The sequence below is a fragment of the Anabas testudineus genome, chromosome 4, assembly GCF_900324465.2.
Source record: "Anabas testudineus chromosome 4, fAnaTes1.2, whole genome shotgun sequence".
Classification (NCBI taxonomy): Eukaryota; Metazoa; Chordata; class Actinopteri; order Anabantiformes; family Anabantidae; genus Anabas; species Anabas testudineus.
In genome coordinates this window covers 22,795,130-22,811,471 of record NC_046613.1, presented here as the reverse complement: position 1 = coordinate 22,811,471, position 16,342 = coordinate 22,795,130, and the positions used below count along the sequence as shown (strand labels likewise).

Below are 16,342 nucleotides of genomic sequence, written 5' to 3'. Positions count from 1 at the left end.
GTTGCTGTTTTGCTATTTTTTTTATAAATATAAAATCATGAACTGAAAAGTCAAATTCATCAACAAAATAAAACTCAATTAATTACACATTTTTCATAAAAGGTAAAATGAATTCTGTGTGTAGCCACAGAGATGAAGTCTATGAATGAGGTGCTTCCTCTGAACACATGGTATCTCGTGAAGAAAAACAAAGTGACAATTAGAAGTCAGATCTTTCCTCTTTTATAACAGTGTGAAGACCCCGAGAAGAGTCCTACCCAGCGCTGCATTCAAAGAATCACTGATTCCATTGTTGCATTTAAGAATAACTTAGACACAACTGCGTGCAAATAGTTCATATTTACACATGAAAATAAATACATCTTCAGAAATTGTATGCATATATTTTTTTATGTGGATGACTCCAAAACGTACATGCAAGGCTACATCAAATAATGCATACTCAGCACCTCTAAGCCCTTATTGATTCTCTGTGATTTTGTCTCATGACACGTCAGGTTATGACACCAGACTGGCCAATCTGTGTCAAAGCAAACCCTCGTCATTTAAAGTAGTCTTTTAGTAAAAGTTGTGATGTTTTTAACGTCATTCTACATCAGTTCAATTCATCAGTTGGAAACTTTCCGGCCTGTCACATTTATCCTGTTATAATTTAATCATGTTTTCAATTTGGAGAACAATAAGGACTTAGAACATGCTGAATATCTAGATAATGATTTTACGTAGGTTAACACATATATGCTTTTGTTTAATATCAAAAGGCAGTAAAGAGTAAATATCAATCACACACCGTGGTACATTCAACTAAATGTATATATTCAGACTTCAGCATTGCACACTACCATCAATTCCACCATCATCTCAGTCCGTCTCAGCTCAGTGCACGTTAAGTGAAAACCAGTATTTTAATACAGTTTGTAGCTGTGAATAATAACTCATAGTTGAATGTGTAAAATGTTAATCTGGTAAATAAGATAAAAAGTAAATTAGACATTGGATGAATTAAATGTCTGACTGTCTGATTGCAATGCCACTGTGTCCTCACATGTTTCCCATGTTTTTACTGATCTATCATCACTAAAACCAGGTCTGGACTTTATTTTTATACTTTAAAACTTTGGTATTAGCACATGGGAAAAGACTTTCTTTAAATGAATTCTCTGCTCTGTTCACTTCTTTTTGTGAGACTCCCTCCTACTCAGTTTTCCCATCTTAGCAACTTGCAGTTTAGTGGTAGCCAAGGAGCTCAACCACTGAGCCAACTAGCCAGCACTGTTCTCAAGAATGGCTCTCACAGGATGCATTGCAACCAACGGGGTTTGGTGAAAATCCAAAGTTCATGTCTATGTGAGAACGGGAGAGTGAGAGAGTTATATGAGTGAGCTGTCATTAGTCAGACACTGTAGTTTGATAAATGTGTGCGGTTCCTGCTGAAAACCATTCATGAATTCTAAACAGCCTGTTGCATCAGTGTCACACTGTTTTGTGTTTTCGCTGGTTCCTCCTGTGGACACAAAATCTTATAGGTCAGACGCTAATATCTCTGAGTCTTCCTGGGAAAACCACAGAGCACTTTGACAAAAGATTTGTATGTTTGCAGCAGGGGAATCCACTACTGTGCATTAAAGGTGAATGTTTTTAGGGTCAAGCTGTTTGTTTTAACAAAACTGCAAATGCTGAATTTGAATCTGGATAATTTTGATTGGACTCTGGGCTTTAGTTTTACATAAGACATGGTCAGTTAGGTGTTGATGTGTGGTCACGTAAGGTATAATGAAGTTAATTATTAACATAATTCTGATAAAATGTTGTGTATTATAATGGAGGGGGGCGGGCTCTTGGCGCTGCAACAATAGAAAACAGGTGAACTAAGTGAGACGATAGGTAGTTAGTGCTAGTTAAAACCTTCACCATTGGGAGATTTGTTTTTTGTGGACACTGTCGCTGCTCTTTGTCAGAACGTCACCTGACGTCGACAGTCAGTTGGGGTCGTCCATACACAAAACTATAAACCTGCCTAGACAAGTTTGGCACAAATACAACAACACCTCAACTCAAAGTGTGGGTCAGGTTTTGTTTTCCAGTGATCATTTCATGACCTGTACAGTGTTGAATGTGCATCTAAAAGCTGAAATGACTAAAGACTGACTTGTACATTCTTTGTAGGAACATATTGGCGTCTGTATTAGTGTGTGTGGGTGTTCCTTCACTTCGAGCTTTGAGAGGTTACAGGTTTCTAAGGTTTTCTTTGACAGGTGAGGTCACTCACTTCATTAAATCATGGGAAACGAGTGTCAACTTAATGAAATTCAAGACGTGTTTGTGTGTGTTCGGTGGGGAGGTAGGGTGATTTCAAAAGGCAGCAGATCCAGTTAGATAATTTTAAACAGATTTGAGAGTGAATTTTGAGGATTTAGTTAAAACTTAAAAAATATTTGGTTCTTAATGGTCGTTTATAAGCAAATATTTAAATTAAAGATGGTTCTTTGTTAAAAAATTTATCACAGACTCGCTGCTGTTTGAAACCTCCCCACCCTCCCACCCAAACTCCTCAGACTCCTGCTCTGGCTTAGTGGACCAGAAGCTCCTGGTACTGGTCAGACCGGAGGAAGCGGCCGAAGGAGTCCTTCTCCATCAGGGCGAAGATCCTCTTCTGGGCCAGGTCAAAGGTTGTGGGGGAGACAGCCACCAGGTTCCTGAGGGTCACATCCTTGGTGAAGTGGTCGATGTTCACCTGGGGAGGGGGGATTCTTGGTTAGTAAAACTAAAGTGAAGATGATAATGAAGAGAAATATGGAGTGATAGATGGTCCTGATGTCCTGAATGAAGGAACCAGAAGTTATGGTGGTGAGAGAAAACTCAGGGATAAAACAGACGCTGATGATTCAACACTGTCACTTTATTTTAAGGTGTATTGTATGATGTGCTTTTTTTAACTAGCAATTTATTATGTTTATTTCAAATGAAACATAAACAGAAACTACTTGACATCCTGTGCGTCAGATCACATCTAACAGAGACCAGATGTTTAGAACAGTCACTGACTTACTGTAACTGGACTGAGTTACAGTACGACGGAAAAAATGAAACTGAAAAATAGATTTGACTGAGATGAAGTCGGAGCCTCAAATCTTAATCATGATGTTGTTTTTGTGTTTTCGTCCCGTGCCTGGTCAAGAGACACGTGGCGCCACCCACATGCCAGTTTGACTTCTGTTTGGATCAACACATACTGTACTTTGCAGATTCTGGTGTTTGGACAGCTGTTTATCCTGTTTCCAAGCTTTGTGCTAGCGAAGCTAACTGGTGGTACCCCCCCCCCCCCCCAGAAAATATTCCTTTAATATCTTCAACTGTCATAGACTAGACTGACTAGAGCCATCAGATAACAGTTGAGCAAAGGAGACAATATTCCTCCTGGAAATGTTGCAGAGAGGAAGCCAAGTCATTAAGCCGAGATGATGAGACTTTGGTAGATGTACTAAGCATGTGTGTTTATTTTACCTGTGTTTGTTCTTTTGCATGTGCTGCTCACTACGTGCTGAGTCTCAGAACATCCTCTGTCTGCGGCTTCATCTGTTTACACACAAGTCTGCCTGTATTTCCTCTCTACACACTCTGTCACTCATTAGATAAAGACTGTCACGCCCTCACGCCAGCATGTACATTGTTATACAGATATTGTTTCTATTCCATGAATCTCAACTAAGAGAAAAAAGAAGGAACATCGCAGGAGTCTCTGACCTCTCTGGGTCCCTCAAACTGGATGAAGTCTTCGTAGATCTTCTTGGCCTTGGCGGCCATCTTCACTGGGTTCTTGGTCTTCTTAAAGTCCTCACAGGCCACCCAGAACTCAATGTTCTCTTCACTGAACTCAGACTGCAGGAAGCCACGGAAAGCAGTCAAACCATCTATGAAAAGAAGTGGCAGGAAGTTAGATGAGGAGACAATAGAACGGAAAACAAGTGATCATAATACGCCCGTTCTCGTGCAAGTGTTTTATTCAGTGCTTACAACACTAGTTAAGGTTTCAATTGTTTGTGTTCTGTGGTGATGGATAAAAAAATAAGACCCTGACAAAACCACAGTAATCATTGGACTACTTACCTAAATGAAATGCTACAACATGAGATTAATTCTCAGGATAAATCCAGGTTTACACTTCTCCTTCATTTCATTTCTGTTTGGGAAAAACTGGAATGTGTCTAAGAGGGATCAGAATTGTATCTAATTAAGCATGATGAAGACTTTATTAAGGGTTATGCTAGTTGTCTGAGTCTTGATAAAGATTTCAGTGGTCATGTATGTTTTAAAGTCCACCACTAATGCAGTTCGAACTGCGAGCACCATTTTATTATTTTTCAGGTCACACTATTTTCCAGCAGTGAGATCGCTGCCTCTCGTACATCAGGAGGCATAAGAATGAGAATTGACCTGTTATTTTTGAATGAAGTCATTGTGGAAGATTTACACAACCAACACCTTGAACTGTTCTTTTAACAAAGAAACATGATGATATGATTTGATAGAATTGATGTAGAAGAAAATGAAAGGAAAAGCCCAACAACAGCACAGACGTTTGGTATTTTTATAATATTTTTCGTAGTAATTTACCAAGAACTGTCTGAATAGGTGCACGAGAACGTGGATGTTTTGTGCAATAAAACAAAAAATATCCTGACATTTCTTTGTAACTTAGACAAACGATTTTAGTCACAATAATTTAAAGGAATTCCACATTTATTTGGATGCATGTAGTTATCCCAAAATAAGGTTTGATTGAACGACTACTTATTTGATCGAAGGTCATTGTAATTTAACACAATACCAGCTTCAAGTCCCATTGTCTGAACAAGCATGTGCTGCAGATGATAAGCATTCAGCTATGGCCTTGGGCTTTTATCTGCAATCTAAATGGCTAGTTTGCTTCAAAATAGCACTTAGTTGCAATCAAGCTGCAGCTTTTATTTTCTAAAGACTTTCAGTACAAGGACTCAAACAGAAAAGTGCACTCACACAGGCACTGATAGCAGCTGCTTTTATATTCTACTAGTATCAATAGTATTTTTATAATATTTGACTTTTCATGTCCCATTTCTTTCCTTTAATTGTTTTTAAATTAATATTTGCCTGTTCCAATTAGCATAACTGCATCCAACAGGTTGGAAAATCTAATAATAATAATAATAATAATAATAATTGTAATTAAAGACTTAAAGACCTAAAATTAGACTCATTTTTCTCCAGGTGCTTTTTGTCATGACAGCAGCCATAGATTATGTGTTTCCTGTTGCATAATATGCATTGAATTATGCAACTCTACAGCGTTGCAGCTCTACATATGAGAGGCGATAGCTCAGTGAGAATCCTGTGGGAATAAACAAGGAAGAAGCCATAAAGAATAATGTTCACGTAAAAGCTAATGTAGATAAATAATTGTGGCACAGCAGTTTGCAACAGCGCTGCAATAAATCAGCACCGTCTCCCTTGGGACGTTACCATAACACACATAACCTCTGTGGATCAACACAGATACACACACGTTGATGCAAACAGGGAGGAAACATTCATCTCTCTGCCGTAGACAGTGCTGAAGGAGCCACTTAGAAAAGGTCTTTCGCCACCCACTGAGCTCTGCAGAGATGTTTGTCCGCTCACATGTATCAGCTGCTCTCTAACATCTGTACATGGGTCTGTTTTGATGCACGGGGCACCTTAAGTGACTTATTAGCAGGAGGGTTTACACGTCCCGCTAAATACCATTAACCATTAGAGTTAATCATCAGTCTTGATGGCTCTGAGGCTTTCAGTGAGGTAAACAGACGAATCAGTGGTTGGTTGCTGGTTTTAGAAAAGTGTTTTCCATGTGCAAGCAATGCTTATTTTTATTTCAGCCTTACCTACCCTGAATGTTCACAGTGCAGCTGTGAGCAGTGGTCTTAATGCAAATATAGGATATCTGAGGAACAGAGCTGGCTGTGTGCACATGTGCTGGTTTAAAGTCTATCACTGATGAAGAATATGAAGCGCATGCAGAGCGCAGCTACATGTGTTTAGATAACAGTGTTTGAAACAGTGGTTATGTAAGTTGGTAATCAGTAATCAGTTACTTTTGGACCTTAAAGTCCTGTTTGTAGTGATTTTTAAGCCTGTGCAGTGTGGTCAACTTCATCTTTATCACCCAATGTGATAAACAATGGGGTCAGATGGATGACAATGGAAATAAAAGAACAAACAACAAGCAATGCACAAGCTGCTGCAGTGTGTTCATGGATACCAAACCCCGCTACAGTCCTGTGCCTGTTTCCACAGACACACACCAGACCTCAGGGCAGACGTGTGTTCTCCTTTTGAAAAGGTTGGAGTTAAAGCAAAGTGCCAGATCTTAAGACGAAAGCAGAGCCCAGCTTTGGATAGTACAAAATAAGAATGTTTGTTTGTGAGGAAGCAACAAAGCTGAGCCTCTGCAGCGTGCATGTAGTATCTACCTTAGTGCTTTGACGTGGGTGGTATTTTTAGATTTTAACAAGGAGGTTTCTTATTTTGGAGAAAATAACCAGCAACTGTCAGCTGCTCTGCCTGTGTACAAGGTTGGTGTGAGTACATGACATAATTACTGGGAGAAGCAAAATATACAGGCTGGCAAGTTACATGTCAACAGGCAACAGTACTTCTGTCATTTGTTTGAGGAAATAAACCAGCTTTGCTAAACAATAGGCGATTTTTGAATCATGTCACAAGAAGGACTAAATAGATCAGCAGCAGTTGATCAAATCATATAAAGTGTTAAATGTGAAACAGTTAAATGAAGAAAGAAATAGAGGTCGGTACACCTACAGCTGTTGTTCAGGACTCGGTCCAGACTCTCACGCCACTGAGCAGCCTCCTCAGGAGTAGGCCTGCAAACAGAACACCTCAGTTCAGCCACAAACATGAACCCAAATCCTTCTACTACATCTGTCTTTACGTTTTATTTAGGCTACTGAATCTAATGTAGGGGAAGTGAACAGTTTAAAGTGCAGAACATCAGAAGTTAGTTGTTAAAATGTTATGTATCCTACATAAACTTTAGTGAGGATGCATCTGAAGCTGTTGCTGCAGAACAGCCATAAATATTCAAATGTACATTTGATGAATGTCTCCTGTGTCTTTGATCCCTGTGATTTTCAGTTTCTGGAAAACAAACTGTGTCTGGCATCTGTGCCGGACCAATCATGGGGGGCTTTTAGACACTGAACACTTTAAAGCAAGACCAAAAGAAAAGAGCTGCTATCTGTCATCTACTATGCAGACTTCTAGATATGATCTCAGGCAACAGCTTATTAAGAACTGGGCTGGTTTGCAAGGTTGGGTCATGTTCCAGGTTAACAGTGCTGGAACATTTTCACAGTTATGTGCAAAATACCACATAAATCAAGTGAACAGATAAAATTGCATGGGTAATAATCATGCCAAATACCTTACACACATGCACACTCAATCTATTCTAATAGAATAACAAGCACATTTTGAGGTTTGAGGGCTTTAACAAATGAGGAATATACGGTACATCAGAGTGGCAGGAGGGTTTTGGCTTCTCTGGCTGCAGAAGGTTTCATGTTAAACCAAATTCAGTCTGTAGTACTGCAGAATAAAATAAATCCTCATCTAAAGCCTGACTGACCTTCATCACAGCTGCAGTGGGGCTGATTTAATGTGAAAATATTTTGCTTTTATTCAACTTAATCATGTGGTGTTTTTGTTTCACCAACTGAATCAAGTCAAGGTCTTGCTTTAAGCTTCCATCACATGCTACATTTGAGATCATTTCTATAATACTCAAATGAACCTAAGCAGAGTGAAACTGTGCACTTTCATTTATACGACTGCTGTGTTAGTGTAAAGATAAATAATACATCTCTAACTGGCTAATGTCAAACGCTGACATCTGAACTCAGTCAGTGTCAGTGGAGGTTTAATGCCCTTTGATGTCCACATGTCGGACCTGCTCACAGCTCTGCTCTGCCACTCCACTGTCATTTATCTGGTTAACGCTCAGGCAAACATCTCACAGACGTGTATCTCCCTGAGGGAAACACTCACTTCTGCAGCTTCTCCGGTTTCTTCTCAGTCTTCTCAGGGTAGGGGATGATGAGGTCGATGGCATTTTCCGGCTTCTGCAGTAAAACTCCCAATTTCGACTTGATCTCCTTGGCCCTGGATGACAGTGAGCAGAAGGGGAAGATGACATGGATGACAAAGTCTTTGTTTTCACCTCTAGATGGTTTAATCATAACCACGTCATGGCATTCATCCACCTGATATCTGGCTTCCTCTCTGGTTTCCTACCAGATTAAACCACACAAGATTAAGGAGAAATATAAAAGCTTTGGAGTTTTTCCTATACAGGGTTCGTGTTATGTTGAGTTTGAACATTTGCACTGATTTAGCTGCAACTCATAGAAGATATTATGAATTCAAGGAAAAGTTGTTCTGTACAAATCAAGACATTTAGATTTGAACACACTTTTCTGCCTAATTAACCAAATGTCAAGTGGAAAAGAGTGATTGTAACCATAGTAACTATTGTAGTGATGGTTTGACAGATTTGTTAAAGCTTCTTCAACTCAGCTGAACCTGAGTTGTGCCCCCAGGTCGAGCGGGGAAAACACATTTCTCAGACTGTCTTCAGTCTTCACAGTTTAAAAAGGAAAAGCATAAAACATCCAAGCTGACCTGAAACCTGGTCTAACACAGATGAAATACGGCAGCTAAAGCCAAAAGGTCGGATGAAAAAAGTTTTACCAAGAAACAGATGTTTGATAAGAAAGGAAACACTTCACAAAGATGAACTTCAAGCTTTCAGGGTCTTTCAGAAAGAAGGTTTTAGTCCAAGAGTGACTGAAGAACAGCTGCACTGTTTATTTTAATCACCACTTCAGTTTAAAGTAGTAGTCAAACATGTTGGGATGCAAACCACATCAGAGGAGCTAAGATGTAGCACGTAAGGCAGAAATAATGCAGGTCTCACCTTTCAATGCAGGTTTGGGGTAAAGCTGCTAATCCTTTACACATTGTCCAACGCTTTTAGTTGCAACACTTAAGAAAAAATGGAGTTGTCCCTTTAGCACACTGTGTGTCTCAGAGCCTCTTTTGCTTTCTGACTCTGACTCTCAGCACATGTGGAGTTTTATACAGACGCCCTTTGGGCTTTGGGCCAGCAGCTAAGCCAATCAGACTGGAATGTGTACAACACGGGCGGCTCAGGATCCTGGCTGAGGAAGGGCGGGATTTCAGATGTAAATGGCTGTTTGCTTTGAAGTGTCAATTAACCAGCCCATTCAGGAATAGAGTGCAGGATGCAGACACGAACATGAGTCTTCACATGAGACTTCAGTGATTTGTTGTTTTGATTTTTATGAATGCGTTAACAACAGCATTGTATGAATGGATGTAACTTTTAATAACAATAATAACTGGTACTTTATTAATCCCCTTAGGGAAATTCAGGCAGCCCCCTGGAGGCACCAAGGGTTCAGGGTTCAGTGTCTTGTCCAGGGACAGTTGGACACGTGTCCAGAAATCAGGGGCGCTGGGACTCAAACCACCCAACCTAGGGTTTATAGACAGCTGCTTTACCAACTGATCCACAGTCGCCGCTTGGTCAGTTTCATTCTTATTGACTTCATTCGTCCTCTCTATCATTTTACTATTTGTAGCTCACGAGGTCTGAGGTCTGGTTAGGTTTCGACAGCTATTGGTACCAACATGAATGATTTTCCTGATCTCAGTCTCCTCAGTGTGACAAATATAAATCTGTATTATAAATAAATCTGACACAAGCAGCTGCCTGCATATGTTTAGCTAGTTTGCTGTAAATTTACAAAAGCTTGATCGTTTCTTATCACACTATGAGCTCAATAAAATCTACTCCATGTTTTGCAGTGAAGTTTGGTTTATTTACTGCACATATGACAGCACAGACTTAGGAGTAAAATACTGTTTATATAATAATAAAACAAGCTTATTACAGTTTATAACAGATGTTCTGACAGGAGGAATGTGGGAACTTGAACCATGGAACTGCTTAATCTGGACTTTTCACTTGGCAGCACACTTAAGGCTGTAATATGCAACTTATCCTAGTGCTGGTCTTAGACTTGAAATTGATTTGCTCTGCTTCGCCCAGCCCCCCTGCTCTGTGCTCTGCTCCATGAGATGCTATGATCTGTCCAGGACTTCAGGTAGTCATCATATTTCATGACTCATTACAATAAATGAGAATGCTCCAACCTGTTTGAAGAACTATGGCTGGTAAGAAGGACGAGCCTTGGTCAAAAACCTTTGGATGTGAATATTTGTAGATGACTGGCAGCGTTGATCAGTGAGTCTGGATCACAGAAGGCTTCCTCTTTGCATTAAGATGAGTTTTAGAGCATCCTACATTCTGCATCTTCAATCAAAAGCAGCAGTCGAACCCTTTTCAGGTGAGACAAAGAGACTTACACATGTGATAATTTGAGGTAAATGCCAGCGTCAGCGAGCTGATAATGTTCACAGTGCTGCTGCTAACGTGCTGATTGTGTTTACTGTGCTCACCCTGTAAACATTTACTAAATACCACTAAACACAAAGTAAAACTGTCCAAAGGAAATGTCAGTAGTTTTTTTCTATGAACCTTAGTTTTCAGTATTTTCTTTACTTTTAAATGTTAAAATGTCAATAATATATAATCTTGTACATTTCATTAAATGGTCAAAACAGAAAAACAATGTGATACTTCTGGTTCAGTCTCAGCCACCTTTCATTTACAATGGCAGCTTGAAGTGCTTCACATGAACATAAAAGCAAATTGATCAATAATGTAAAATCAATACATTGTATGCTTCAGTTCAACCGACATTTATCAACATGCTACGGAGCATTCACCTTCAAGAGAGCACGGTTATACTGAAACGACAAGGCTGCTCGAAGACGCTGTCTGGTTATATTCACTTTAGTGTCACAGTGTGAGTATTACTGTCAAAACGATCCACACAGTATCTGTCTAACAGGAAGCTTTTCACAGAGAAAGCCCTAAATATTAAACCTTTATAATGATGGAAACCTCCGGCATCCTGAGGACGACTAAAACATCACCTGCTTTGAATGCGTCAGTTTTCTTTTTCATAAAATGTTTTATAATTATTCTTTGTGTCAAGGACTTAACAATAAAGAAACAGGAAAAATAAAATCACAGAGGACGTGTGGCGTGATCTATGTACGATAAATGATGTTCAAAACTCTAATAATATACTGTACTGACAGAGAGGTCGCATGCCCTCAGATCAGCTTGAAACTCAAAACAGGGTTTATTTCTAATGTATACCGAATCTCATCATTCAAACCTGCTTTACTGAATGTGGAGACAGATTTAGTTGTACACATGCCAAAGCACGTGGGCTTAATGTTATGTTGACGCATGTTACGTGAGAGTTAATCAAGAAAAACAAGCAAACCCGAGTGCTATTATTACTTCTCATTAGGGCTGCTCGGCTATTACGTTCACTCCATTGCTTGGCAGAGCAGTGCTGGTTGGATAACTATCATTACAAGGCCAAAATAAAAGTGAGAAATGGCAACCTTCTCCCAGTTTCTATGGTAATCGAAACTTCTGAATCTGAAGCAAATCTTATTAAAAAACTAAATAAAGAGAAATTAAATCTACTGTGTTTGGTATGAAAAAGACATCAGATCCGTTTTATTAAGATCAACAACAGTCTTCTTCCATGTTTTTGTATATTAAACTGTCTCTGCCAACTCAAACACAATTTAATACAGTTCTGAGTCACCGATGTGTCAGTGGTGGATCATTAGGCTGCAGGTTTGCAATTCTGCCAAAGTGCCACTGACTACTACAACTACAGATGTTACACTACGTGTGCACTGACTCGCTTCAGGGAGGAGGAGGAAAGAACATAAATGAGTGATGCAATGTGTCATCTGAGACCTGGAGATTACATTTTTCCCATGCTAACGCTTGTCCAGCGCCAACATTAAAACCACCTACTAGAGTTAATGTTGTGGCTGGGAACAGGGAACAGGACATTATCTTTCACTACTGCTGACTCGTGATTGTCCGTTTAATTAAAGGCCAAAAACAAAAAAAACAAAAAAACATGAGCAATTCAAACATGTTTCAAAGCATCTAAAAAGAATTGAAGTATACTAAACTATGATGTCTGTCAAATGCTGTGTAATTAAAATGTAGGGAAAAGAACTGATTCAGGACGTAGCTTTGTCTTAACATGTCTCATTATTCTGTACAAGTTCCTTCCTATTACAATATATATTACTAATTGGAGAGAAAACTAATGACACCAAAATTAGTTTGGCTTTGTGATCAAGTGGAAATAAAATGATAAAATGAATAGTTTGAGTTTTCTGCGGCTGGACATACGGTACTGAGATGCTTATATATCTGTGACAGTAGGTTCTGCCTCTTTTCTTTATACATTTTATGAAGTTTCACCCTGAACGTGACTCCGCTCACATGAACGTTCAGCCGACATTCAAGTGAAATTTTAGTAGTTTCATGAGATAAATGAAGTTGTGTATGTATTTAAAAGGAATTTTTCCTTTTGCTCCTCTGATAATAGTTTATTTCATTTACCTAGAACCGTCTTCTACTAGTAACTACTGTGATGCTGTTGTAACCCCGGCTCTTTGAAGCAAATTCGCACCTTGCTGATTCAGTAGCTTTAGCATATTTGCAGTTCATAGTTCAGTTTTTCCTACATTGTCCATTCTTTTCAACATGGTTTCTGCTTGTTCTAAAACCCCATTCAACTTTTTCAGGCACTCAAACCACTTGGTTGTGATTAGACAAAGATTCTCACTCTAGTTAAGTCGAAATGACCACTGATGACCTGAATCACAATACACAAAGAGTTTACTTCCTTAACTTTAGCGGAAAACCTTGTTCTACTCTGTTAACCAAAGCTTTTGTTGCTTAAACCTAACCACATGCGGGAATCAGGATGCGAGTCCTGTTTTACAATGTCAAATGCATCCTGTGCTTTGTTTGTCCACCATTCACTGTTCATGATTTAAGTGTGGTACGAAAACATAGCACTGCACGTAGCACAAACACTGTTATATGTTATATTACATGTGGACGTAAATACTGTTGCAAAATGGGAGTTTTTTATATTTATTTATTTTGTTTTGATGAATATTGGAACTATAACAATGCACTAAGAATATTGAGCAACCTCATCTGGACTCCATTTTCAATAATCCCCTTGTGAACAGTGTTGTATGCAACAGGTTATCAAGTGATTCTGATTGTAATCACAAAACACAATTTCTAGAATGATTCAACTTGGATATTATATATTTAAATTATGTCTCTGCATATTCTCTAGATGGTTTTATGTTTGCTATGACATGACATGAAATCATCATAACATAAACAACCAGCACAGGTAAGTAAGGTGAGTATCCAAAGATGTAATAAAGTCTTCACAAAGTATGTTTGTAACAGTGTGTAACAATCTTTACAATAATAATATGTTTCTCATAAATAAAGCTTTTCTGTCTGTCTGTATCTAAACAAATGACAAAACTCATGAGTTAATCTCAGCGTGGTCCATGGGCGTAATCAGGTGAAGTCTGGAGCATAGCGTGCAAAGACAATGGTAAACAACATGCACAAGAAGGAGAGTGTATATGTGTAGATTATATATATGCTGGACTTGATTGCTGAGCAGTGACAGGGGCATAGGTGTGGCTTGTGGCAAAAGGAGGAAAAGTGCACAAAGGGAGGATGGGCAGATTACAGTACATGTACAGCACAACACAGTATATGTATACAAATAAAGAATGTACACTATAATAAATTTCAGTCAAACACCAATTTGTCTCAGTGAGCTTCACAATCTGTACAGCAACTCAAAAAAAATCTTAAATGGAAAAAATGGAGGAAACCTCAGGAAGACAAACAGAGCAGAGATCTCTCTTTCAGGATAGACAGACAGGAAATAACAGTGTTGTGTAGCTGGAGCATGTGATTCCTGACTGTTTCACATCTTTATTTTAAAACACACAAGTTTCAGCTCATCTTTAAATCCACACACTCCTTCAGAATCATTAAAAACCTGGACCTGCCTTTGAATCAAACTATATTATGGATATGATTTAATGGTGCAGTGGTTGGCTAGTTGGAAGGATTCAAATCAAGTTTATCTTTCGGTGTGGAGTCTCCATGTTCTACCTACACTTATTCATTCATGTGTTTGGTTAATTAGTGACTCTACATTGCTCATAGCTGTGAATGGTTATTTGTATGTAAATCATTATTTCAATATACCTTATAACCTTTTACAATACCAGGTACAATCTCAGGTTTCAGTGTAACATAATGTTTTATATATTGTACTTATTTAGGTGACTTATCTCCAGAACCAGAACAGTCCTGGTGAATTCTAATGTCACACATGCAATGCAATCAGAAATCATTGTTTTCAGTACCATATCATTAACAGCTTTGTTGCAACCAGATGATAAAGGCCTGCCAGTGAAATGGGAGCAGCACTTATCAAATTGACTGAGAGATTAGGCTGTCTTGGTACAAGTAATAAAGCCTGGTACTGATTTGTTGACTTTTTTCAGTCCCTGAAAGGATATGAATGTATCCTGCAGCAGCATTATCTCTAAAGTTCAAGAGGTCATCAATAAGTCATTGATAGGGGAGAAAAATGAAATAACTCATAACTAACACAGTACTGAAGTGTAGACTCTTAAATTATGAAACAAACAGGATCCTTGTAGCCTTTTTACTTAATTTAAAGTTAAACAGGTAATTAAAGTCCCCAAAATGTGCCTGTAGATATTTTTCATTACGAGCACCAACTTTGAATGGATCCCTTTGAAAGTGATCCATTGTACGAGTACATACTACTACAAGATGGAGTCCTCTACACTTGGTGTCTGTCTTCATGCACCCCAAAATGACCAAAAAGTGGATTTTGAACAGCTTCTGGAACATGGAGTTGCACCTTATCAACAGCAACGTGAACTGTACTCTGCACCATATTCCACTGTGAAGTGACTTTCTACTCTGTAGTGATGAAAAATGGAGGAAGGACCCAACACCTGGAGGCTTCATACAGTACAATGCTTTGTGTTTGTTCGTGCTACAGTCCCGGCGTCAACTGCACAGAAACATCAAGCACACAAAGCTACACAGGAGGCTTTTATTACGCAATTTTCTGGAAGCCAAAGTTCAGGAAGGGACAGTCCTTTGAGTGAATGTGTATTTAGACCCACGGCAATAGCTGTACCACTGTTCAAATAAACTAGCACCAGTTGGCATCCAGGTGCTTAGTTTACCGTGCTGACAGATGCTCAACGCTCAATTTATAGCTATAATGATCATCTGAAAGCTCAGACAACACTGTTTCCCAAAAGTAATCGTCACCAAATGGCACAATAGAAATCTACAGTGTATAGTATGAAAAGGTGGATAGTTACACTTATCAATTTCATGTATATGCTTTTATTCTCTTAAGTTTGTCTCTTAAATTCAGAGTCACAACCTAAATTCAGTCACTGAACCTGAACAGAGTAATTACACCTGATGAAAGTGTGTAATTTTTCTAAACGTAGGATTCAAAGCCATGTCAGATGTTCTGCAGGCAGTTAGCTGAATACACATGTATAGATTTCATCATCTGGGACTTTTATTGTAGTTCACTGGAATTTCCTATTAATGACAACAATTAGGCCTTTTGACCTCAGATGAGCTGGCCCTTATCACCCCAATTTCAAAACAGGAGTACATCGCTTGCTACACAACCACATGTTTCTGTGATGCTGTCGTCATTTTCATGTTTTCTTTTCACCAGAGCATGGTTTTTGTTGTAATTGCTGTCTTTCAGGGTAAAAACAATCACACTGCTTCATGGCTGCCAGATGCTTCTTTGCCAAACAGGAAGGTGAGTGTAAGTTTGGCCTGAGATGATGCCAGAAATATCAGGCAGTGCTGATTCTGGGCTAATCTCTAGTTGTGTTATGACTCCTTTCCTCAGATTATAGAGATTGCAGACAGGTCTCCTGACATTTCGCCCACTTCCCACTTGTTAAAGGTCAACAATAGGAGCTCCGAGATAAATACTGCCCAAACAAGGGTGCTCTGGAAGAGAATGTGTGTGAATTGGAGGGAAACCGCTGTGATGTCAGCAGCAAGGGTCCTGTGGTAAATACAGAATACAGCCTTATTGTTGGCATTTCCTTTGCTGAACTTAGCAATGGATCGTGGGATTCTTAAATTCCAAGAATACCTGATGCTTCAGGCTCTAGAAGGTTTGGTCGACATACTGTG

General features: G+C 39.0%; 1 protein-coding gene across 1 annotated transcript; it reads right to left on the bottom strand.

Moving 5' to 3' along the window:
* Nucleotides 1-206: 206 nt before the first annotated feature.
* Nucleotides 207-9,155, bottom strand: LOC113152688 (regulator of G-protein signaling 5-like). Its single transcript, XM_026346080.1, has 5 exons — nucleotides 9,011-9,155; nucleotides 8,083-8,196; nucleotides 6,838-6,899; nucleotides 3,745-3,911; nucleotides 207-2,734 (listed from the first exon to the last, which is right to left on the bottom strand). Exons 1-5 carry the CDS (start codon nucleotides 9,052-9,054, stop codon nucleotides 2,570-2,572), a joined length of 552 nt encoding a protein of 183 aa, XP_026201865.1. The 5' UTR covers nucleotides 9,055-9,155; the 3' UTR covers nucleotides 207-2,569.
* Nucleotides 9,156-16,342: the final 7,187 nt, after the last annotated feature.